Source organism: Anabrus simplex, chromosome 5, assembly GCF_040414725.1.
Source record: "Anabrus simplex isolate iqAnaSimp1 chromosome 5, ASM4041472v1, whole genome shotgun sequence".
Taxonomy (NCBI): domain Eukaryota; kingdom Metazoa; phylum Arthropoda; class Insecta; order Orthoptera; family Tettigoniidae; genus Anabrus; species Anabrus simplex.
Genome location: NC_090269.1, coordinates 190,968,419 through 190,994,661, shown reverse-complemented (window position 1 = coordinate 190,994,661; position 26,243 = coordinate 190,968,419). Strand labels below are relative to the sequence as shown.

Sequence of the window (26,243 nt, the reverse complement as noted above, 5' to 3'; positions counted from 1 at the left end):
AGCTGAAACAAAACCAATAGAAATCCAATCAGTTTAGGAAACTTCACAATAACACAATTACTTAATGTTTCAGTAGTGGCATCTTCCGATTAAAGTCTTAACTTTATGTAGTAACAATTTCACATTTTGGTCGATAGAGGAGTTCATTAAGGCGCTTATTTTGAAAGTGCGAAGTTTAGGTGTACCTCACGGTACACATATGATACACACAGAAAGTACTGCTGGAAGACTCCATATTTACACAAATATCCAACTCTCGTCACACGTCTAAATAGACGTCAGCTTACGCCACTCTCTCATGGTACGTCTAGCTTGGTCACAAGTCACAAGTGGAAGTTCCTCTCGCCACTCCAAGACCACACCCCGAACCTCACCCGGGTCCCGGGACAACAAAGCCACGGCGTAATCTGAGCTCTGGGCTGTTCACATGACTCACGGAAACTTTCCGGTTTGTAAATAGGACTGATTTCCCATCCGCTAGTACGTAACAAATTAGTCATATCGAATATGCAGACCTTCCAACTTCAAATATTAAGAATAAATATAACAATGAAATAATAATAATAATAATAATAATAATAATAATAATAAATTGTACCGGGAGGTACACCCCAACGCCGCGCACTTAAATATAGCGCCTAAAAAGAACTCTACTGGAGAAACAGTGAAATTGAAACTGGACCAACTTATAAATTTACTCAGAAGATGTCACCACAGAAATCTAATGTAATTTTGTTATTGTGAAGTTTCCTGAACTGACTGTATTTCTACTTGTTTTGTTTACCATTCATCAAGAAGTTTGGACTTTATTCCATAGATGTCACTACAAAAAACTATGATCATGCACCCTGGTGCGAAGTGAAAGAACTTTTGATTAAAGAAGTTTTGTATTCATAAGTTTTTTTTTTACTAATTGATGTTCAGTTATTTTTGGGTTGGCAATATTTTATCTTTTCTTTCCGCCAATTTTGAATCTAGCCAATCCCTAATTTCTACAATTAATTTTATACCAATCACAGTCTTCTTCTTCTTTTCGTCGATTTTCAGTGTAATTTTTAAATTCACCAATAAAGTGAGAGCGTGTGGCTAGTTTCATCTTGAATGGTCTCGAAATTTCCCCGAGGGTTTATAAACTGCGGATTTTCTCGTCTCTTGGCCATTGATCGTCATCTGAACTAGTGTGTGTGTCAAAGCAGGAGGCGGGCGCCTCCTCTTTCATCAGGCAGCAGTACACCGACAAGGTAATGGCCACATAACATCTTTATTTCTTGCTTGCTACGCAGATTAACCTGAGAGAAAGGTCCGAATCATTTACTATGTAACCTAGTTTTCCTAAAAATGTAACTTTCAGCCGGCTTAGGTAAAAACTTCATTAAATCTTTAACTGTAAATCGGGGATAGAGAGTGATGTACCCTCTCGAGCTCCCCTTCATCTTGGTTTGAGGTGACTACGTTTGTAACTGGTTTTCTTCCTTTCCGTAATGTCTTAATTTATCATTATACGAGTCACCTCCGTAGTTTGGGAATAGCCCCTGTCTCATCGGCCTAGTGCCCTTTAGGTTTTAAGTGCTCATATCTAGGAGTGCAAGCATTCGCCTCCATTCATTTTGTGTTCGGGCCATGTATTTAACCGCTTTTCCTTTTACTTGAAGGCCCAGTAGGTTGGGTATTTAAATACCCCTGTATAATCATTTTCCTATTGTTAGTTGTGCCAGAATTTGTAAGTTGATGTTGCTAGATTGTTTCTCCGCCTGATTTCAGCACTGGGTTCCATCTGCGCGGAAAACGGATTCTCTGCATTCCCAGCCCAAGTAATCTGCTGTTATGACCATTTTGACTAAGGTCTAGTTTAATAAATTTCCGACAAATGAATATCGCATATATCACAGTATATAATAACGTTCGTATTAACTTATTAATCCAGAAACAGAGGGCCATGTTTACGATTCTAATAACTTGTGGACTGTTCAATGCTTGAAAGAATAATAAAATTAATTTCGCTGATTTACGTAATTCTACGTACCCAACTCTCATATCGTGCATAGCAACACACACCCAACGAAACATAAAAGGTCACGGCGTGAGTCAAACATAGGTGATTTGAGTGGTGACGTGTCAAAATGATGCATAATAAAATATTTAAAGTAAGTAAATTAGCCAAAGTATGGAATAAAATACTGTACGCAACAGCCACTACAGAGATAAGCTTACCTTACTCGTATCGAAATTCCATCACTTTCCGTGGCCGTTGCGTAACTAATTAACTAACTAACTGGCTTCAACTTCTGACCTATGTTGTGCAAGACGTAACATTTCTCAACGAGAAAATGTTTACGCTGATAAAACTAGTATTATAAGTTGTCTACCTTCCATCGAGAGCATGTGTTCCTTCGCGTGGAGTTCGTGGCATGGAATGCAATACCGTGAGAAGTGTGTCGTTCCGCACGTTGACAAGGAGCCGATGCTATGAATATCAGTCACTCTCCTCGCGTAAGCACAGATGAGGAGGAAACCAGGCCATTCCTCTTAAATGATCTACTCCAAAACTCATTTAAATATAAAAAAGTGAAATACTTATAAAGGATGAGATTTGCCTTTAAAATCGTGAACCGAAGAAGTATAAATTGCCTCTAATGGACTGTTAAATGTGACTGGTGATTTATAATGTTGCGGTTCGATTTGACATGGAAACTGTTATCTATTAGTAATGATTTATAATTCTGCAGTTCATTTGGCAGATAGAGTGAGAGAGTGAAAATGTAATATATTATAAATTACTTGGAACTCAGAAGCAGTAATGATTGTGGTAATGAGTAAGCGTTATTGATGTGCAAAAATCGGTGGTCGCTATGAAGTAAATTCAAAGTATGTATGTACAGAGCATAACCATTCTCTCTTTCCAAATCAATCAAGACTGGGACGTTATAAATATCGACCGCGAGGGTTTAAGCTAAATAGTGGTTTCTTTTCTTGCTATTTAGTGTCGGACTGTGGATCAGTGGTAAAGTGCCGTCCTCCTGATTCCAAGATCGCAGGTTCAAACCCTAGAATTCGAATTTTTGCATGGCAGTAAAAAGTCCATTCCGCACTCCATTTCGTATGATGTCGGCATGCAAAAGATCTTCGACGTCACATTTGGAGTTTCTAGACAAAATTAATACTCAGCCATAGATCCTTCACAGAGTTTCGGTTTCTACTGCCATCTTGTAGAGCAAACCGAAACATCCGAAACCGACAAGTAGGTAGCCTAAATGTCGTCAAATAAAAATGTCTACAGCACAGTACGTAAGTCCATATTCTTCTTCTTAATCTAGTTACCCTCCAGGTTCGGTTTTTCCCTCGGACTCAGCGAGGGATCCCACCTCTACCGCCTCAAGGGCAGTGTCCTGGAGCTTCAGATTTTGGGTCGGGGATACAACTGGGGAGAATGACCAGTAGCTCGCCCAGGCGGCCTCACCTGCTATGCTGAACAGGGGCCTTGTGAAGGGATGGGAAGACTGGATGGGACAGGCAAGGAAGGGGGAAGGAAGCGGCCGTGGCCTTATGTTAGGTACCATCCCGGCATTTGCCTGGAGGAAAAGTGGGAAACCACGGAAAACCACTTCCAGGATGGCTGAGGTGGGAATCGAACCCACCTCTACTCAGTTGACCTCCCGAGGCTGAGTAGACCCCGTTCCAGCCCTCGTACCACTTTTCAAATTTCGTGGCAGAGCCGGGAATCGAACCCGGACCTCCGGGGGTGGCAGCTAATCACGCTAACCACTACACCACAAAGGCGGACAAGTCCATATTATTACCGCAATTTGGCTTACGTTGCACCGACACAGGCAGATCTTAATGGCGACGATGGGATAGGAGTGGTAAGGAAGCGGCCGTAGCCTTAATCAAGGTGCAACCCCAGTATTTGCCTGGTGTGAAAATGGAAAACCAAGGATAACCATCTTCAGGTCTGCCGACAGTGAGTTGGAACCTACTATCTTTCGAATGCAAGCTCATAGCTGAGCGACCTTCACTGCACGGCCAACTCGATCGGTCATATTATTATTATTATTATTATTATTATTATTATTATTATTATTATTATTATTATTATTATTATTATTATTATTATTATTATTATTCAATATCCCGTTAACCCAAATAAGTTGTCGACTACTAGGGAAGAACTAAAATTGGTACGGGAGCGATTGCGGCCTTTAAGGTACACACTACAAAACAGGTTACTTTCCAGTTCTAGCCCTCTCCTAACTCATGAAGCTGTGAGATTGCATCTGGGATATGGTGGGTTCGAATCCCACCGTCGGCAACTCTGAAGATGGTAATCCGTGGATTCCAATTTTCACAGCACGTAAATACTGGGATTGTACCTTGATTAAGGACACAGCTACTTTCTTCCCACTCCTACCTCTCTCCCATCCTTATGTGCTAGTGCGAGGTGAAAAGCAAGTATAAAATATAGCTGTACAAACTGCTCAAAGCCAGGGTTGATAGCTGCCTTCGTTAAAAATGGCACTCATCCGAAGTAGCAGGTCGTACCTTCGAGTTTATTAGAGCCATCTGCGAAAAAAGTATTCATTAATATGTTTTCATTTCTGGCCATCATCGTTGATCATCGGATATCGACACAGTCGTTCCAAAACATAGACGAGAACTTAATTTGCTCAGACATTCCCTGGAGAGTAAAGAATGGCCACTCTTACTTGGCAATACATGCCCCAGTGCCACAGGATTTGATGCAGATCACTACGTTCGGTGGGTAGTCTATATAGCTGTCTTTTGTGATGTGTCGCTGGTGGTGGTTACTGTATCAATCAGTGAACTGTCCTCTCTTAGCTGCAATTGGAAGAGGAAAAGGAAGAGGTCTGATCCTTTGAAGAATGAAGATTAAAAAAAAAAATCCCGAAGGGTGTGACAATGAAAGGCTCCCTAAACCTCACACACTTAAGAGCACCTTCAAATACCACCAGACTGAGCCAGGATAGAACCTGTGAACTTGAGTCAGAAGGCCAGCGCTCTACCATCTGAGCTACTCAGCCCTGCAAAATCGGAAGAGAACAAGAGTACCAAGCGAGCTGGCTGAGCGGCCCGACTCACATAGCTGTGAGCTTGCATCCGGGAGATGGTGGGTTCGAAACCCATCGTCGACAACCCTGAAGATGGTAATCCGTGGAATCCCATTTCATAGCAGGTAAATACTGGTGTAGTACCTTGATTAAGGGCACAGCCACTTCCTTCCTCCTTCTACCCCTCTCCCATCCTTATGTTTTAGTGTGACGTTTAAACACTAGCAGCTGGGCTGAGTTGCTCAGACGGTAGAAGGCTGTTATCGGAGTCCAACATGGCCTGGCTCAATCCGGTGGTATTTTAAGGCACTGAAATACGTCAGCCTCGTGTTGGTAGATTTACTGACACCTAAAAGAACTCCTGTGGGACAAAATTAAATTAAACTGTTGTTACTGGGACGTAAGACAAACATCGTTATTATTATTATTATTATTATTATTATTATTATTATTATTATTATTATTATTATTATTATTATTCCGGGGTTTATCGTGGAACGCAGAGGTGAAAGAAGGTGCCGGGGTAAATGGGTCTAACCACATTATCAAGAACTGAATTTAAAACGTAAACTGAAGGTTATATTTTTGAAAAACAACAAACTTAACAACTTTTCACTTAGTGAGATAATGACATTTCAGGTACAAAATAGCAATTGAAAAACAAGACTTAGATTTCAGAACTTTAACACTCTTGGGCTACAAGCCCTTAGTTTACAATTTTTGAGCTCCCAGCTCAAGTTTTACAGACAAGCATGAATTTGTTCAAAGGGCAGAAATCCCCTAAATTCCTGGAGCACTTGCTCCCAAAATACAACATCTAGCCTTCAAGAGGCGTACAGTAATCTTACTTTGAAAAAGAGCTAACAGGCTCTCAGTTTTCCAAGCCTATTCAAGGCAACATCAACTTACAGTTCTGGCCTCTGAAGGCACAACTTACAATATGAAAATGATTATACAGGGGTATTTAATACCCAATCTACTGGGCCTTCATGTAAAAGTAAAAACGGTTAAATAAATGACCCGTACAAAAAGGAATGGAGGCGAATACCTTGAACACTTAAAACCTAAAAGGGCACTAGACCGATGAAACAGGGGATATTCCCAAACTATGGAGGTGACTCGTATAAGAATAGATTAGAACATTACTGAAAGGAAGAAAACCAGTTACCAAACGTAGTCACCTCAAACCAATATGAAGGGGAGCTCGAGAGGATACATCACTCTCTATCCCCGATTTAGAGTTAAAGATTTTATGAAGTCTTTACATTAGCCTGTTGAAAGTTACATTTTTAGGAAAACTAGGTTACATAGTTAATGATTCGGACCTTTCCCTCAAGTTAAACTGCGGAGCTAGCAAGAAATAAAGATGTTATGAGGCCATTACCTTGTCGGTGTACTGCTGCCTGCTGAAAGAGGCGCCGCCCGCCTCCTGCTTTGACACACACACACACACACACACACACTAGATCAGATGACGATCAATTGGCCAAGAGACGAGGAAATCCGCAGTTTATAAACCCTCGGGGAAATTTCGAGACCATTCAAGATTAACTAGCCACACCCTCTCAATTTTATTGGTTCATTTAAAAGTTACACTGAAAACCGAAGAAGAAGAAGAAGAAGAAGAAGAAGAAGAAGAAGAAGACTGTGATTGGTAGAAAATTAATTACAGAAATTAGGGATTGGCTGGATTCAAAACTGGCGGAAAGGAAAGGTAAATATTGCCAACCCAAAAATAAATGAACATCAATTAGCAAAAAAACTTATGAATACAAAACTTCTTTAAATCAAAAGTTCTTTCACTTCACACCAGGGTGCGTGATCACAGTTTTTTTGTACTGACATCTATGGTAGAATGTCGAAACTTCTTGATGAATGGTAAACAAAACAAGTAGAAACACAGTCAGTTCAGGAAACTTCACAATAACAAAATTACATTACATTTCTGTGGTGACATCTTCTGAGTAAATTTATAAGTTGATCTAGTTTCAATTTCACTGTTTCTCCATTAGAAGAGTTCATTTAGGCGCTAGACTTAAATGCGTGGCGTTGGGGTGTACCTCCCGGTACAATTATTATTATTATTATTATTATTATTATTATTATTATTATTATTATTATTGTGTGGCATTAGTTATGCCCCCCCTCACTGTCTAAACTGTCACCAATTTGCTACAGTGGTGTAATCTATTCTCAACAGTTTGAACTATCATATATTGTAGAAGTTTTATTTTTTGAGATCAGATGTCCCTAGTGCTACCTGGTGTTCAGAAACTAACTACTATCGAGAATGTTTGTGTTTGAAAGTTGGGTAATTTAATGTTCAATTGTTTATTTGGCTTTTGGGAGTTTTCATCACTGTGATACGCCGATGATATGACTTGATATCAAAATCTTAGCCTATCAAACTTGATTTTATATAATTTATTCTGGAACCCTCTGTTAGCCTCCTATATAAGGTGAGACTTTTTTAGACTAGTGTCTTGCGGGAGTATATTATTGAGTGCTCTACTCGAGCGAGGAGATCTCCGTCGGGTGATCAATGTAGCGGGTTGGTATGAAATGGCAGCAATAAACAAAGGTATGGCAGAATTCTAACTATGCAGACTATATGAAATTTGCTGCGTGTGAAGATAGGGAAGATTACAGCGTTCCCCTTTAGCATGTAACTGAGTTCGTCCGGCGCTTCTTTAATTTTTAGTGTGGGGTTTCATCCTATTTAAATTAAATGTAGGTTTTTCTAGCCAACTTTTCGGGCTTTATATTTTTCCCCTGATGGGGACTTGATAAAATGTAAGGAAGCAGGAGTGTTTACCCTCGCTTCCCTTCTTCTAATTTAATTATGGGTGACTAAGATTTTCAATTTTTCTACATTCATCCCATTTTCGGCCTTAAAAGTTTTATTCCCTTAGTCACCTTGTCACATGCCTTAGCCTCTGAGTCATCGGCCTCATGCTCAGTTTGGCGTCTATTATTGAACTTTGACTTTGGAGTGCTTCGTGCATTAGCCTCCATTCTCATTTCATTCTTGGCCTTTCGAGTGTAAACTTTCTCCTTTTTCTCTCTCTTTCGTGGCCGTGTAGTGTGGGCCTTATGCCTCTGATTACTCATTGATCTTTTCGTGTTACATAAGTGTAGTGGAGGTATTGACTGTTTACCTAATGCAATTAGTGGATATTTTCTGCTTCATGTGTCTGTGGTGTCATACAACTGTTATTCATGTAGACTACTGACCCAATAAAGGGCATCTGGAAAATTTATTGTAAACTGGACTCCAGGGTTTGAGACCCGTTTAATGTAAACTTCTAATAGAAGCTACGGTTTCTTTCTCAGTTCTGTATCGAATCTCTCTTTTCAAACTATGTACAGGCTAGCCTTTTCTTCTGTAAGTGTAAATTTATGAGACCTACGAGGCGGAGTGTATAACTAACTATTAGGAAAATGGAGTTCTCCTTCTCAAAATTGTAAGGTTTCTGAGCTTATGAGCTCTTATATTGTAAAGTGTTTTCAGCTTATGAGCTCCCTGATTGTAAATGTTCGAGCTTCTTCGCTCTTTTGGTTAAACGTTTCTTGTTAATCTGTTGTTTTTGTAGTTAACAAATCCAAACTCAAGAAAAGAAAGAAAATAACATTTTGCATAGATTTTGTTAGCGATAATTAAAGCTTGGTTTATGATTTGTCCAGCCAATCACCCCTCACAATTCAGGCTTCTTTCCCTCTCTGGACCACAGAAATACCCGTAACAATTATTAAAACACTAGCAAAAGAACGAGCGTTTGCCTTGGGAAGTCGGATGGTAAAGGTGGAAGTTAAGATCCTCACATAAGCGAGAGGAAGCAAGTCACGCTTCCTGGTGTACTACTACTACTACTACTACTACTACTACTACTACTACTACTACTACTACTACTACTACTACTACTACTACTACTACTACTACTACTAGGGGATTCCGTGTGTGTATTCTTTGCCCTCACCCCTGGTAAAGTTGATTTTCGGTGATCATACTTGGATAAAGATGTCCTACAGCATCGATTGAACAAGAACAGAAGAGGGAACGCTGCACTTAAACAATGAGTAAGCAGACGGGAAAGAGATGAGCATTAAACTTTATTCATACTACCACGCATATCAATCTTCGAGAGAACACTGCTCAAGATATTACAGAACACCCAGGTTATATGGACGGATATATTCATAAATTTGATTTTCAGTCTTGTTCCATCATACAGCCAATATAAATTTTCACCTGCTCAAGAAACTCCTTTTCACTGCTTTTACTTTGTATACTACTACACATCTCTGTGATCTTGCCACTCAACTCCCAGTCGTAATGTTACGAGTTCGTATACCACTGGCAACTTGAGTTGGGATTTTCAACAGGGTCTGCGCATAGTGACTAGAGGGAACATCCAATTTTAGAAGACTGGCAAAGGCCCTAAGTAAACCTCGGTGCTCTATCGACCGCCATATAAACATTGAATTGAGACGTTGAAAAATATTTTCTTCAACGTAGCATTTTAACCAATTTATTGGGATTGGTACTATATGTGCATTTGGCCCAATTTTACGTCAAGATGCCCTTCCGGACGCCAACCCTATGTGGAAGGTTGTATTCACTACTGGATGTTTCTGTGGTGGCTATGTTGTATGTAGGTTGATGCAAGTGTAATGGACTAGTATAATTTGGAAACAATTCTCTAACCCATGGGTAAATAATGGAAATATCGATTATTATTATTATTATTATTATTATTATTATTTATGAAGTTATGAATGGACTTTATTTGGTATAAATCGTGGTCTTATTACTTGTGTGTTATTTGTGAGGTTATGTCATGCAACATCTGATGTATGTATATTAATACGAGTTTATTTAATGTGATAACACGTAATTAATAGTATATGATTTATTACTACCTGTATATATGATGCATAAATCCACTGCAATGTTGTGAAACACACGGTAATAGCCCAGAAGAACGTATCTTTGGCACTAGAGAAAATTCCATTCATTGTAAATAAGTTATTGGAGACTCTCGAAATTACAAGAAAACATGTTGCATCACATTATTCTAGAAGCCTGGCAGAGGCAGAAGAGGCAGTCTTGAGGGTTGAGTTGGAGTTGTTTTAGTGAGAGTTATGAGTACAAATCGTTAATGCGAATTTGTTGCGTTGGTAGTTTGTTGACATGCCAGTGTTGCAGTCTCTTCTTCTTCGTAGCAGTCAAGTGTTCAAAATGGTGGTTTACTGATGTGTGTGTAATGTGTAAATAAAACATTGTACATTGTACACAACTGAAAACATCTCGTGTGTGCGTCTTTGTGGATATATCAAGGTGAAGACAAGTGCATTACGACAAACACCTCGCCCCCGAGCTAGATGGGTTTAAATCCCCACCCCAGCCGGGAATCTAACCCATGGCTCTTTGAACCGAAGGCCAGTACACTGAACATTCAAGGCAAGGAGCCCGACAGACGTTAGAAGTTCACTGTGGTATATAAAACTGATCCATTATAAGTTCTACACAAGTATGATGAAATGAACTAATCACCGAAGGCAACAAAAACATCTACTGTATGTCCAGTCAGATTTCAAGAGGCAGATCGCAGCTTTTCAGCCTGATGCTTTGGCTCTGAGCAACACCTGTTTGGTATACGGATGTGTGAAGGGATAATGTTTTCCGCGACGTCGGGCCACCATTTTAAAGCAGAGAATAGACACCAGCGCCGGGCATTCTAAGGTAATATTGGAATTTATGAGATTCTAGTGGATTTCTCGTTGTTGTAAATAAGTTTCCCTTCCCCAGTAATATTCTGGAATACCAATCGAAAGAAGAAAACATTTATCTGCGAACAAACCTAGTCACATTGTGCACTTACCGTTACTTGGTTGAAGACTCTAGTCACACCACACTGGTAGACATTCGATAGGGAGAGACGAAACGTCGCCTTGCTGCCGTCAATTTCTGGTTGACAAGATTTATCTGGGAACAAAGCAAACCGCATTAGACTAAAAGGTTCTGTAGGAATGTCCTTTAGGTGTAATTATAATATTTATAGTGATCGTTTTCTTCGAGAAATCACAGGATCTTAGAGTAAGCACAATCCTCTGAATGAAAATGAGATTATGTACACTATTCGAGTTTATCTCAATGTATTTTTGTTTTACACTGACACAGATAGGTCTCATTGCGACCATGGATATGAAAGGGATAGGAGTGGGAAGGAAGCAGCCGTGTCCTTAAGGTACAGCCCCACCATTTGTCTGATGTGAAAATGGGAACCCACAGAAAAGCATCTTCAGGGCTGCCAACAGTGGGATTCGAACCCACTATCTCCTGAATGCAAGCTCGCAACTGAGGAATCCAACCGCACAGCCAACTCCCTCGGTGATCCTAATGTCACTACGCATTACCATACATACATTACATTACATACATACCCCTATGCAGCAAAACTAACGACACTCAAAAACGTAATTTAATTACGTTGGTGCATTTTCAAAATGTGTACCATCATTTGTCACACATTGTTCATAAAGTTCCTAAAGATTATTGATGAACAAAGGTTGCTGTCAGAACACAATTTGGGAATACTTGTAAGCGGGTCATCTGTCTTGAAAACTAATTCTTTCAACATAATATAGGCATCTGGTGCCACGAGACTGAAGGAGCGGGAATGGTACGGAAATAGCGTTCCAAGAGAAATTGGGCGATCTCCACATTGTTGTTGTAGAAGGGTGACTCCTCACGGTGTGAGCTGTAGTAAGTTTCTGGTGTGACAAAAACGGCAGAAATCCCGCACGAATGTAGACATCTCGTGTACTGATTATTGAACCCTTACAGCATCCTCGACGAAAGTACCCAACATTTCTTGAGCGGACATGGTGCACCAAATCGTAACCTGTGTAGTGGTTTCTATATAGGCCTAACGATATCAGGCCTGTCAAACCCTAAAATACCGAGTTGTTTGTTGGTTTGATGTAGCCATCAATGTGAAAATGGCTTTCATTTGAAAACTATGTTGTAAAAGAAATCGGATTCTCATACGTGATGGACAGCACTCGGCTGCGATATTTCAATCGAGCTCGCCATCCCTTTCTCCGAGACGCTGAGCAACTTGAATGCGGTGTGCAAATCTACCCAGCTCTCTAAACATCTGCCGAACAGGCCTATCGCGCAGAGTTTAAGCGAAGTTCGTCGCAGACTGAGTTTTGTGGACTGAACCACCTGTGTGAGAAGTCGTCCATTGTTCTCATTTGTGGTGACTGTTCTCGGGCGCCCTTTCTTTGACGTAAGTCTGATCGCGTATAACGGAAGTTGTCAACAACAGCTAATATTGTGTTTTTATTTGGCGCATCTTTATTAAATCGCTCCCCGTACTGTTTCTTAACGTGAAGTAAACTCGGCCCGTTCTGACGTCCACTCCGTATGACCGGAGATAATGATCCACCATAAACACCTTCTCCTCTGCAGAGAGAACCATAATTGCAGAAATCAACACAACACCGAATTCGTAATCTGTAATATGTACAGTGCAAACGGATATTCAATATTGAATTAGCTTGTCACATCTGTGCATACTCAAGAAAATAATAAAAATGCCAGGATGTCGCCGACGACGGATACGTTGAGGACACCATCATCATCATGTCAAACTACTATGTAGCCTACAATAAATAAATGGTTCGTTGCTAGGGAAACGTGGACACACATGAGCAATGATTTCAGTGTGGTTTGTCTTGCGGCATACATCTTCATTATCGACTGTTACACCTTTCAGTATTCATTCTGTAAGCTTCTGTGAATTAACTGAGCACCTCCACAATCCTCTATTTGCAACATGTAGTAACGTCCCAGTTTGGGAAACATGAGCAGCGGCTTAGTGGCTTAGCATGTGATCCTGATTATCGGGACACTAGTTGCTATTGAATAGCAGTGGACGTCTGAATCGTGGATCTCTCTGTGCTCGTGCAGCTAAGACGATTGAATCCTATACAGAGTGTCCCAAAAAAAAAATACACCGATGACGCTTAGTATGTTGTGCGGGAAGGCAAACAGATCCGTTTTCAAGAAGGAGCTCATATCCAGCAACACATGGCTTGGGCGCTCTGGCGCATCGAAGTGTGCGATGGGTGTGCGTTCCGCATGTCGTCAATAAACCCAACCTGAGTGGCACATCGGGATCATTACAAACGGGGTTCGAACTGTGTACCTCCTATGTCATTGCAGAGCCTAAATCGGCGGTGCTGAACCTCAGGCACATAACCCAATACGTGCTGTCTTTGAAAAATTTCAATCGCTCCATGGACTCGGAACAATAAGGACCTCCGCTGACGTTACAGATGTGTTATATGCCATACTCTTCATACTACCTACGTGGAACTGTCCGGCTGCTCTTAGTCGTCTCTCGATGACCGCGAACGTGGTATGATGTGGGGGTATGTCTATTTATAAAACGTTCCGCATACAACCTTGCAGCAGCTCTACCATTGAAATCCGCTTCGCCGTATGCAAGCACCATGTCAGTCATTTCCGCAGCTGTGAAATGGTACATGTCGCACCGCTGTTAACAACGTTACTGGACTGACAAACTACAGTACACAAGTAACGCAGTATGATGCGCATCAAGGACTGTGTGGAGGAATGTAGCGCATGCGCAGGAATGCTATTAGGCTGAAGTTGTCCATCCGCAGTACACAGATGGTTAAAGGGTTGCATACCTTGCATATTAAGATACCAGATCGGAACAAACTGTCACAACCGTTCTCAGACTATGACGCTCTTCAGCGCCCAAACCGTGCATTTCCGGATAGGGGCTCCCTATTGTAAACCGATCAGACCGTCATTCCACACAACATACTAAGCCTTATCGATGTGTTTTGGGGACAGCCTGTATATCAGAATGTTTCAATAGGATTTTTCAATAGTACGCATATTAGAAAGTTATCTCCGTACAGGCCATGAAGTCCTTTGGAGGGTTGAAAGGTTAAGGCTTCTATTATCCGTAACCCCAGATTTGGACTAGTATAATATATATGTTATGAAACTATTAGCAATTAAGGGATCTCCTTCTTGTTCATCCATGTTTATCCTGACTAGCGGCTTCGTTGTCTTCCACTGATTCGGTTTGGGTTCATGCCCGGATATATTTTACTATTTTTATGTCGTAAAAATAAGCAAGATTGAGGTTTTATATAGCTGTTGATATCGTGATCATAGCTATAGGATATCTTGTTCAACGTGGAATCCAAACCACAATGCTGTGACTTTCCATTTGAAAAATGCTTTGGTATGCTTTCTCTAGATCTACGAAACATAAACATAACTGTCTATTATTATTATTATTATTATTATTATTATTCATGGAGGATTCGATCTTGGGATAGATGAGCGAATATCCTACAGACATCTGAGATAACTATGCAGCTAGATGTATGTATAAACTTCAGCAAATCAGAAGAAGAGGTATAGAGATGAGAGAACTATTAGGGTCAGCACTTTATCAATGTTTATCCTTTCTAGAGCTTAAAATCACTGTTTACTTCATTTGAAGCTTTATTTTATACGAGAAAGGTGGGCGATCTCCAAAAATATACCTGCTGATATCTGTGTTGGTTGTCTAAAATCTATTTCATACTGAAAACAAAACTGACCTGAGGCTTGAGTTCGTCCTTACTACTCAGAACGCCTCATAACAAAACAGTTCTGTTACTGAAATTCTTGTATGTTCAGCAGCCACACACAAGAGAATGTTGTCTTCAAATTCATAACATTGGAGTTTTATTCTTTCATGCCTTGAAAACACGTGTTAAGTAATAACATCCATACCGTTCAGCTGTTCCAAGTCTGAAGTACACGGTTCTCCATCTCACGGTTTTTACAAACTCATTGTTCTCCCTTCAAATGCTTCATGAATGCCGTTTATATACTACAGTATTCACATTAAGGAAGAAGAAATATATTTCCTGTGGGTTCGCTTTGGTGAACTTTATCCGGTAACGGGCACTCAGAAGTACAAGATCAAGAAAAGCAGGGGAAAGAAGAGTGGAGAACAAGAACGATAAGACTAACCTCTTCAGGAATTCTTAGAAATACCATACATGTACAGTATGAGATTTGGAATACAAACTATCAGTAAAATAATACGATTGCACTGAAAACAAACAAACAAACAAACAAACCAACAAACAAACAAACAAACAAATAAATAAATAAATAAATAAATAAATAAATTTTTATAATTTAATTACGTCACACCGACACAAATTGGTCTTATGGAGACGATGGGAAAGAAAAGGGCTAGGAGTGAAAAGGAAGTGGCCTTGGCCTTAGTTAAGGTAGATCCCCAGCATTTGTCGGGTGTGAAAAGGGAAAAAACGGAAAACCATATTGAGGGCTGCCAATGGTGGAGTTCGAATCCACTATCTCCCAAATGGAAGCTCACAGCTGAGCGACCAAACCGCACAGCCAACTTGCTCCGTAAATAAAAAAATAAATAGTAGTCCGGCTCCTTCTCTGAGTGGTCAGGGTTCAGGCCGTGGGTTCTCGGCCGGACTGGGGATTTTAACTGCATATGGTTAATTCCTCTAGTTCGAGGACTAATACTGTGTGTTCGTCTTAATACACTTCTCTTCATATTCTTTTCAGTGCTATATTATAAAATATATTTACAGTCTTCAAAATGTACCTTATTAGGTTCCTGTTCAGGACATTTTTCTTTTTATTTCATTGTGACAAATTTCCTGTCGTCTCTCCAAGATAATTGCAATTAAGTTAGAGAAATAATTGTGATTTCAGTAAATGTGCGTAACAGGATGTCTGGAGATATACTTCACAATAGGACATGGAAGTGAAACTTAATTTAATTCATTACTCTGGCAGAAGAATATTGTATTATAACTTTGTTTTAAGTTTTGTATTTGGTGAGGAACTAAGTTCCTTCCGCGCAACCGCGAATATTTAACCGATGAATATGCACATCCGATTACACTTAGGCTAGTTTGGTGTTCGCCGGTTCCGCGTTGTAGGGGCAGCATGCCTGCATCTTACCGGAAGAGATTCCCGTCCATGTCAGGAATTTTCACCTGGATCTGAGGGCTGGTTCAAGGTCCACGTGATTACAGTTGAGGAGCTATCTGACAGTGCAATAGCGGCCCCGGTCTAGAAATCCATGAATATCGGCAGAGATGATCAGTCACGTCGATCACACGACACCTCGTAATCTGCAGGCCTTCGTACTGAGTAGCGGCCCCTTGATAGGTATGACCCATCGGGCTCTTGTGGCATGGTTCTTTTTTTCAACTTGGGACATTTAAAGAAGCGTTTCAGATACCTTATATTATTTTACTATCACAAGGGCAAATCCACTGTACAAATCCAGAGAAAGATTTGTATTGTTTATGGCGATTGTACTGTTAGATAACACAGTATATAAACTGAATGAACATCTAACTCTATTGTTGAACCTTTGGTTGTGGTGATCCCAGGAACACCTCTGTCTTGGCTGTATAGTGGGTGTGCAGCTGCATGAGGGGAATTGAATGTATTTCCCCAACCGATAGTATACCCGGTCCAAGCAATGAATAATGTTAATTGTTTAACCTCCCTTCAATTACCATAGATTTTGAGAAGCACAATCGTGTCGGAGTTTTGTCTCATACGAGTTGTTCAGCATAGAGGAAAGCAACGACATGGATTTCTCGTATTTAAACATCCTCAAAAGCCGTTAACGTCAGGCGGGATTGAACCATTTCGCTTAGGAAGAGGAGGATGGCAACTAGTAATCGACTGCGTCACAGTGATTCACTAAAGCTATGATACCCGAACACACTAAAACAAACCATACAATAATACACAAATGCTGGGTTGAGTGGCTTTGATGGCTGGGTTTCTGAACCTAGGATAGCGGGTTCGATCCCGGTTCAGTCCAATGATATTTGAAGGTGCTTAAATGAGCCCGCCTCATGTCAGTATATTTTCCATCACTTGTACCAGAACTCCCGCTGAACAAAATTCCGGCACCGCGGCGTCTCCAAAAAACCCTAGCAAAAAGTAGTTAGTGAGACTTAAAACCAACATTATTATGACAGTAGATCCTCCTTGAACCGAAATAAAGGAGGGTTGTACGATTTCGGATAACCAAAACTTCGGATCATTAGTAAATGGTGATTTTACGCACCAAAAGGTAGAATCCGACTCTTACAGTAGTTTACATTGAAATAAATGTTTCGGCTGACTGTATTTAAATTATAATACTAATTTACAGAAGCAATATGTGAAATCAATATGTACACAACATATTGCTCTGAAGTACTGTACTCTGGTGTTTTACTAAAAATATCTAAGATTTTGTATCAACTTCCTTTTCACAGCGTTTTCTTACGGCAGTATCTCATCATAATTGTATTAGGAGGACATCTAACGGCCCAGCTTCGTTACTTTGTTCAACAAAGTACAGGGTCATCCAATTACGCAGAACCGCAGCTGAGGCGAGGATGAGGCAGGCAAACTATCGCTTCTCGCCGGCCGGGCAAAACGAGAGCAAGCTAGAAGGTAGAATAACTGCCCGATAAGTTCTAATGCACTTTAAAAGTACCCATCCCTAATTTATCGAAATGAAGAGGTCCCTAATGGGGCAGATTAGATTTCTCGGCACTCTATTATCCGCTGTTTTGAGAATTTGCGTAACAACGTAAGTGAAACCACGCTTCGTCTGAGAAGAGAATGAAATTAAAATTAATTTCTCCGTCACGCACTTTATTCAAATTCCATTCACTAAATTTGATCGCACACACGGAATCACCTGTTTTAAGTTGTTGCACCACAGCACATTTATAGGGTTTTAACTTAAGTAACGTGATCGCCCTTTGTATGAAAACGCTAGAAATTTCCTTTTGCTGAGAAAGACGGCTAAGAAATGTCTTAGGATAATTTTTCACGCATTGTCCAACATATTCAAGACTTTCTTCTGTTAGCCCTGCACGTCGCCTTCTTCGTTTCTTAACATTTACGAGATATTTCCCATTTCACGAAAATGATCAACTAATCTATGAACAGTCCCACGACTTGGAACTTGAACAGCTGGGAATTTATCCTGAAATAATCGCCTAATAGCACTAGCGGATTCTGATAACTGGAACAATTAGACCTACACCCACTTTCTGGCTACCCATACCTTAGCTCCATACCACTTTCTATGCGGCGAGAAAGCGCCCTTGTACAGGAGTACGAAAAAACTACAGAAAAATCCTCATCTCCCTGTTCACGCAAACATCCCAACCATCAATAAAGGAAGGGTCCACTCTCGTCACCCACCCCTGGTAACTGCAAGAGTGTTAATACTAACGACTACTGGAGACAAACATGGCAGATTAATGCTACGACGGAGCAACTTAAGATGCCGTGCATATCGTCCAAGCAACCTGGCTTTGAATTGCCACGCAAGATCTGATCGGTTTTTAACCGAATAAGATCCAAACTAGCAGGTGTGCCGACTTCCTGCACAACAAGAAGAAAAGTAACTTCTCGAAGTTGTGACTATGGCTCTGAAAAAGCAGATTGCTCACCAAGTAGTTCAAGAATGTCTTCTGAACATCTATCTAACAGAGTTCCAAGGTATGACGGAGGGATCAATAGACTACATTCGTGCCCTGGTTATTAGTTTGTAATTTAAGATAATTGTGAGTATTAATTGTTAGTGGTGCAGTCATACGCTACTAGTTCTAGAATCAACTGCAGGATTGCATAGAATTGTACCGAGCAAGTGGCAGTGAGGTTTGGGCCACATAGCTATCAGCTTGCATTCGGGAGATACTGAGTTCGAACCCCGCTGTCGGCATCCCTGAAGATGGTTTTCCGTGGTTTCCCACGTTTACACCAGGCAAATTCTGGGGCTGTGTCTTGATTAACACCACGGTCGCTTCCTTCACACTCCTAGCCCTTTCCTATCCCTGTGTCGGTGCGACAAAAACAGATTGTAAACAATAAAATAAAAAAGCATAGTATTGTGCATTAATACTCCGAAGAAATAATACTGGATGAACATTTACTAGCCCGCTGCGCTTGCCAAAATGATTACATCATACAAAGTAAACTAAAAATGCAAAATATCATGCTTAATACAGAATGTATGTTTTAAAATATAAACACAAAGTGCCAAAAAAAAAAAAAAAAAAAAAAGACTCTTAACATCCATTTAATAACTCGTAGCTTTCCTTTGTCACTAGAATAAAAGACGATTATGACTCACCTGGATAATGTTTCATTTGTTGCAGGTATATGGCAGCTTCGTGGTCAGGTCTTACGAGTTCCACCAACATCTCGTCCTCTGAACATCGCACCTTGGACTGAACTGAAACACAAGGAAGAAAAGAAAACCCTGATTAAAACTATCATCATTTAAAGGAGGTCTTTTTGAACAGTGAGTAAAGGGGCCTTTTCCGAATTCTATTCAATAACGCAAGGAACTATTGAAAACACAGTGCAATGAAGTAAAATTCGTTTTTAAGCGTTATTGTATAATATTAAATAGTGACTGGGGGGCGGGGGGGAGAGTGAGGGCTCTAGTGAACTTGTCTAGCCACTTCGCTCACAATCCAAGTGTCGCGAGCTCAAACCCCAGTGGCTACGGGTGAGATTTTTAATAGCACCAGCACATACGACAGGAAAGTGGTGGTGATTATAGTTTTAAGTGGAAGAACAACTGGTCAGCCATCCTAATTAGAGGAAGAAGTCCGAATCTTCAAAGAATGAGGGAATCGGAAAAAAAGAAAGGAAAGAGACACGCAGGGTGTTTTACTTTAGTTGTGTATGGTTTCTGGAGAGGCGTGGTGCATTTCTGATAAGTTGACATCTATGGGCGACCTGCAAATCTGTGAAGATGGGGCTCTACCTAGGATGAAATCTAAACTAATTAGGCAATGGTTATATCCCTCTGTCTGCTGGGAATTGAACGTAGGACTCTTTTGAATAACGGCAAGTGCGATATCCCTGTTAACCACGGAACCGTACACAAAGGGCGTGAAAGTGAAAGACTCCTCAGGCCTTGCAGACCTAATACCGTGGAAGAGAGTAATAGTTGATCAAGACACTGAGCGATTTGGCTGCGCGGTACGGGAAGCGTAGCTTTAAGCTGGAATTTGGGAGATGGTTGTGGCAGCTCTGAAGATGGTTTCCCGAAGTTTACTATTTTCACATCAGGTAAATGCTGGGGGCTGTCCGTTAATCAAGGCAACGCGAACGACTGCTTCCCTTCCAGTCCAAGCTATTTCTTGTCCCACAGACACCGAAATTCCTATCTGAGCTAGTACGACGTTTAACCAGTAGGAAAATGGAAATGACGAACAAAGGTCACATATAAAAGATGAAAATGTGGAACCTGGCACTAGTAAGTTGAAACAATATCAGACTGAGATAGGAGGTAGTGCTCACTAATTAACGCTCTAAATTTAAGACCCATTGGGAGCTCATTTAGTTGCCTCCTACGACAGGTAAAAACTACCGTCGATATGTTCTACTATCATAGCCTATGAGATTTGTTACTTATGAATAACCTATAGGAAGTAAACGGAAGGAAAGTGACTGACTTAACTCCAGACATGACGTAAGCTACTGGGTTGAACATTAACATTAGTAAGACGGAGATACCAGCGAAATCTACGAGTACTTAGAAACGGGGCTTAAAGTTGGAGGAAACAGAGTGGAGTAAGTGGAGCCAAAGGCGGCGAAATAATGTGGTCTGCTAGGTTAAAACATAACATGGAGGGTAAAGGAAAAATAAGGAGGTTAAATGAACGAAAAGCTCCATAGCGCGTAGCATAAAGACATATCTAGAATTATGATTACGAAGCCAGGGGAAAAGCACAAAATATAGTAATATGAGGAAAATGAAGGGAGTTGAATTAAAGCAGAAAATCCTCTCCCGAGCGCGAAAAGTCATATGTTTCACCATGCACATTAGTCCAATCGCGGCCAGGAGCCACCAAACACAAATAAAGGATGCCTTAAAGAGATCCATAAAAGGAGTCGAACTGTTCTCACAGAACTAAGGGATACAGTATTGTGGCTGGCCTAAGACTCATAACTCTTAGCCAATGCTTTACCTAAAGACATTGTCATAACAAAACGCAGCATCGCAAATTCCATCATCATATACAGCCCATCATTAAATAATCTCCTGGCAATAGCCTCGAAAAGTATGGAACCAAATCAAGGCACACGACAGTGAGACTCATGTGTTCAGAGCCATAAACCGCACACCTTTAAAATCCCAGGTGTAGAAGCGAAATATTAAAAGTAAGGCTCCACATTCGCGTCCCGACACGCCACCATTCACATATAGTAACTATACGTCACGTACTACAAGGGGAGAATTTTGGGCTAGACAAAGAACATCATAATGCATAAGGCAAGAAGAAAAAAAGTAAATATAAAAATAACACGCATCTAGATCGAAAGAAACATGAAACCAAATGATAAGTAAACCAAGCTAACTTCCTCTAAACTGCTTCGATCAGAAATATGCCCCAGCTGTAAGCACTATATGGACGAGACAGGAGATTGGGAAAAATATTAGAAATCAAAGTATAGCCTTACTTACGATGCCATGAAGATTAAAACAGACATAAGCCAGCCACCATATTTACAAAGGCGTGAACACCAGGCAATAGCACAAAAGTGCTTTACGATAAATTAAAGGTGATAAGGGTACAGGGATCTGGAAGTCAAGTAGGGATCACATAAAAATGTTAGTGTTGAACTGTAGAAGTATTGTACAGAAAGGAATAGAATTAATTTAATAGATATATACTTACTAGATATTGTAATAGGAGTTGAATCATTGCTGAGAAATGACACAATTGATGCAGAATTTTTCTCACGGAACTGGAGTGTGTATCGTAGAGATAGAATGGGAATGGTGAGAGGGGGAGTATTCATTCTGGTGAAAGAATAATTTGTAAGCTACGAAAAAGCGAAAGATGACAAACATGAAATTTTAGATGTAAGGCTCATTTATTGATGTCTTTGGAGTGTACAGACTGGGAAAGGGTAGCGCTGACGCTGATTCAGAGTCATTTGATACGATAATCAGCTATGTGGGAAATGACATGGAAGGGAATGTCGCTATAAGACCTATCCGTGTCGGTGCGACATAAAACCAATTGTAAAATTTAAAACAAGACTTAAAAGTTGGATAGCGTCGTAATATTCTTCTTCGCAATCTAAATACTAATACTGGTTTGCAATGGAATAAATCTGACTGAGGTAAAGCTAGACACAGTATTGTTTATCCAGAAATTATGATGGCTTCAACTTCAGGAATAATTCCAGGAGTTTTTAAAGTCTAACATTGATGGAAATAATTATTTGTTTTGGCTTGTGGTCATCCGCAAGTACGGTCGGACGTCTCTGTTTGAGAAATAGATATATGCATCTATGTAAAAGAAATTTCATAATACCTGTTATGATTCTGTACAGTTGACATGTATGTAACATGGAAAATGTAATATTTTAGGAAGATACGAACATTAACATGTTCATTTCAATTTTCCAATTACATTTTACAGGATAATTTTGACTGTCGAAGACAGGTTTACTTACTAGTAGTTAAATAAATTTGGTCAACAGAAAAACACTACCCTCTTTGAGCGGTGATTTTAAAGAACCTGACTAATCATCACAATCTATATAAATAAAGTCGTAGGGGGTGCGCTGTCTCTAATTTCGTTTGTTTTGCCAATTTCTCAGATATGTATCCGTTTTATTCAACTCAAGACCGAATCTGTGGTTTTCATTTTTCGTGTCTGTTATTTGTTCCACCATCATCTCGACCAAAATTCATATTTAGAGTATTCTCATCCCAGGAAAGATTTTGATATGCATATGATTTAAAAATATTTGAACAGAGGGGGATTTATAGGAAAACCAGAACCACTTTCTCTTATACTATTGATTTTCTGTAAAATCCGTGGGCTGGATGTGAAACGTCTCTTCATTATAAGCAACTTTTGTTATGTTCATAATTTAGCTTACTCTTCAAATAACGGAGAAACTTACTATTTTCTGCGGGTTTCATGCTAGCATTGAATGACCGACAGACCGACATCGAACCTACGGGTTACCATGGCAACGTCTCTGACTGCTTGCCAGCAGGGAAGTAAGGTATTGTCATTTTCGTCATCATTCCTGTAAACTCGTGGTTGTTCCTTGGGTAGAAAGCAAGAGAGACGTCAATCGGCCATTCTGCGGGATATTGGCGGAGTGTCGTTGGAGGTTATAACCGTCCTCAAATAGCTTAAGTAATAACGCATAAGTCATCTTGTTATCTCCTTACCTAAGAATCCCTGCGCCTAAATTTATCCTGTGTTACCGCTTTCTTATATCCGTAACTCATACCATCACAGTTTATTAGGAACATCTGATTTTCCAATGCATCCACTTAGTATTAAAATATTTGTCCTATCCGGCTGTCCTCAGTTATAATCCTATTTTCTATTAATCTCAACTTCCTTAACTGTATCACTTTCTTCCTTAATTTCTCCACATGTAGCGAGTGCTGATCCCGATACCTGGGCACTCTTTTCTTTGAGGAGAAGTTCCAAATTGTTCAAATGTATAACTTTTTGCCCCTGAAAATATCGAATTATGGATGCATATTAATGACGGTGCAGACCTTCGTTTCGGCGTAATTGGTGGCAAAACGGTAAGTCGTAATACAAAACAGATAGCACAATCACCATTCTAATGTTGATAAGATTGTTGATACGTTAGATAGTGCTGTATTTCTCGATTATAGGCCTAATCAAATCTTTTGAACTCGATTGTGACTTGCATTAGGAGAAATGGCCTGTCTTATAATGAAAATTCTCCATCTCTATTGTGAATAGCAGTTGCTAAGTGAGCCTGCTGTTATAGTAGAAACTCCCCACGTCGATTGTGATTGGCAGTAGGAAAGTGGCCTGCCATTATCCTCAAAATTCTCCCAATGCCTACCTTACATCGGAAACAACATATTCTGTCCTCCCTACTTTGTATCTAGGATAGTGCTAAGAGGCATGCAATTTAGTATAATCTTACTCACTGCCTTTACAGTAATTTACCACGAAATCCGTTTACAATTTAGAATGCCGTAGCGAAGCACGGGTACATTTGCTAGTTTCTCTAATAAGTTTGCATAATTTTATTATGGCAGGAGAATGACAAGCAGCGTTTAGTGAAATATGTAGCAAATGTTATAATCCAAACAATTTCTGAAAGCACAGAAGAGTACACTTTTAGACAAGTGTAGATGAACCTCCGTGTATTAATTAGCCAAAGAACATCGACGATAATGTGCTCTTTTTGTTGGGCCGTATTTGTACTTATAGAATTCGTATTTTCAAATGATCACTTGATGACTCAGAAGGTTTTTTTGTGTATTAATTCGAGTCAAAATATAACATCAGGTAGAGGAAGCACCCTGAACGAAATAATAAAGAATGGATTAATTAATTTTTAAAGGCCATATGCCACATTAAATGAATTTCAGGGAGTATAAGAAAGAAAAACTGAAATGCATTAAATTAAATTTTGTTTCATATAAATTTACCTAGTCCGCCTCTGTGGTGTAGTGGTTAGCGTGATTAGCTGCCACCCCCGGAGGTCCGGGTTCGATTCCCGGCTCTGCCACGAAAATTTGAAAAGTGGTACGAGGGCTGGAACGGGGTCCACTCAGCCTCGGGAGGTCAACTGAGTAGAGGTGGGTTCGATTCCCGCCTCAGCCATCCTCGAAGTGGTTTTCCGTGGTTTCCCACTTCTCCTCCAGGCGAATGCCGGGATGGTACCTAACTTAAGGCCACGGCCGCTTCCTTCCCTCTTCCTTGTCTATCCCTTCCAATCTTCCCATCCCTCCACAAGGCCCCTGTTCAACATGGCAGGTGAGGCCGCCTGGGCGAGGTACTGGTCATTCTCCCCAGTTGTATCCCCCGACCAAGAGTCTGAAGCTCCAGGACACTGCCCTTGAGGCGGTAGAGGTGGGATCCCTCGCTGAGTCCGAGGGAAAAGCCGAACCTGGAGGGTAAACAGATGATGATGATGATGATAAATTTACCTAATAACAACCACATTAATAATAATAATAATAATAATAATAATAATAATAATAATGGTGATATTAGTCAGTAAATTTGTTGACATAATATTCTGTTGGTCTTATTTTAATTGTAAATGTGTATAAATATCAGTGAGATGCGTCGTCAGAAACAAACGAATGTTTCGACATTCATTACTTACTGAACTAGAAGCAAGACAAACGACCCTTTAGAAGCTATCGATAACCCTACGTAAATAGTAAAATATTAGAATAAAAAGAAAAATGGACAAAAATTTGCTTAGGCTCCTTTAAAAAAGGACATTCTTAATCCGTGACACCTGGCGAAATTATAAATGTAAGCACAAAAAAAGAAAGGCATCGTCTGCCGAGGAATATACGTATAATTTACATGTTAGATGTAGGCCTACTTCAGTCTGGAGTAAAACAAGATATTTATGACCAATGTGAACCAAGTGGCACATTTGACTTCCTTGGGTAACAGATCCTGATCGTACCTCCAAAATGGATACGGGAAAATTACAGGCAAAGCGAACAAGAATATTGTCCAGCAATGGCTGATCGCTTTGTGTGGCAGGAAATACTGTCTATGAGGTGGGATGATTACTGCTTGTCACCCAAGTCGAGTCAACAAAGCTACCTGTGTGGTGGGTGTAGCAGGAATATGGAGACAAAGGCTGAAAAGTGGGCAGTCCGTGGGAGGAAGTTGTGCGCGCGTGTTGTGTTACATCCGCCTCTGCAGGGTGTCAACAGTCCATAGCCTCCGAGCTCGCAACATGGAGCCCAAGTCGGCCGATGTCTTGTTTTCTGACAGTGAGGTGCTGTACATCACAGTTAGTATTCGTATTATCACGAACGTTTCATGGCCAGCTCGTCTTATCTTCTTACTTGTGCCTTGTCCGACTCGTTGGCTGAACGGTCAGCATACTGGCCTCCGGTTCAGAGGGTCCCGGGTTCGATTCCCGGCCGGGTCGGGGATTTTAACCTTAATTGGTTAATTCCAATGGCACGGGGGCTGGGTGTATGTGTTGTCTTCATCATCATTTCATCCTCATCACGACGCGCAGGTCGCCTACGGGAGTCAACTCGA

General features: G+C 40.4%; 1 protein-coding gene across 1 annotated transcript in view; it reads right to left on the bottom strand.

Moving 5' to 3' along the window:
* Window positions 1–26,243, bottom strand: part of qsm (Zona pelucida superfamily protein qsm) — a 267,114-nt gene that overhangs the window by 53,325 nt on the left and 187,546 nt on the right. Inside the window, exons 2-3 of the mRNA XM_067148424.2 lie at window positions 19,316–19,417; window positions 10,946–11,049 (exon numbers count right to left, since the gene is read on the bottom strand). Coding sequence (XP_067004525.2) covers window positions 10,946–11,049; window positions 19,316–19,417 — 206 coding nt within the window. The remainder of the gene's footprint in view (window positions 1–10,945; window positions 11,050–19,315; window positions 19,418–26,243) is intronic.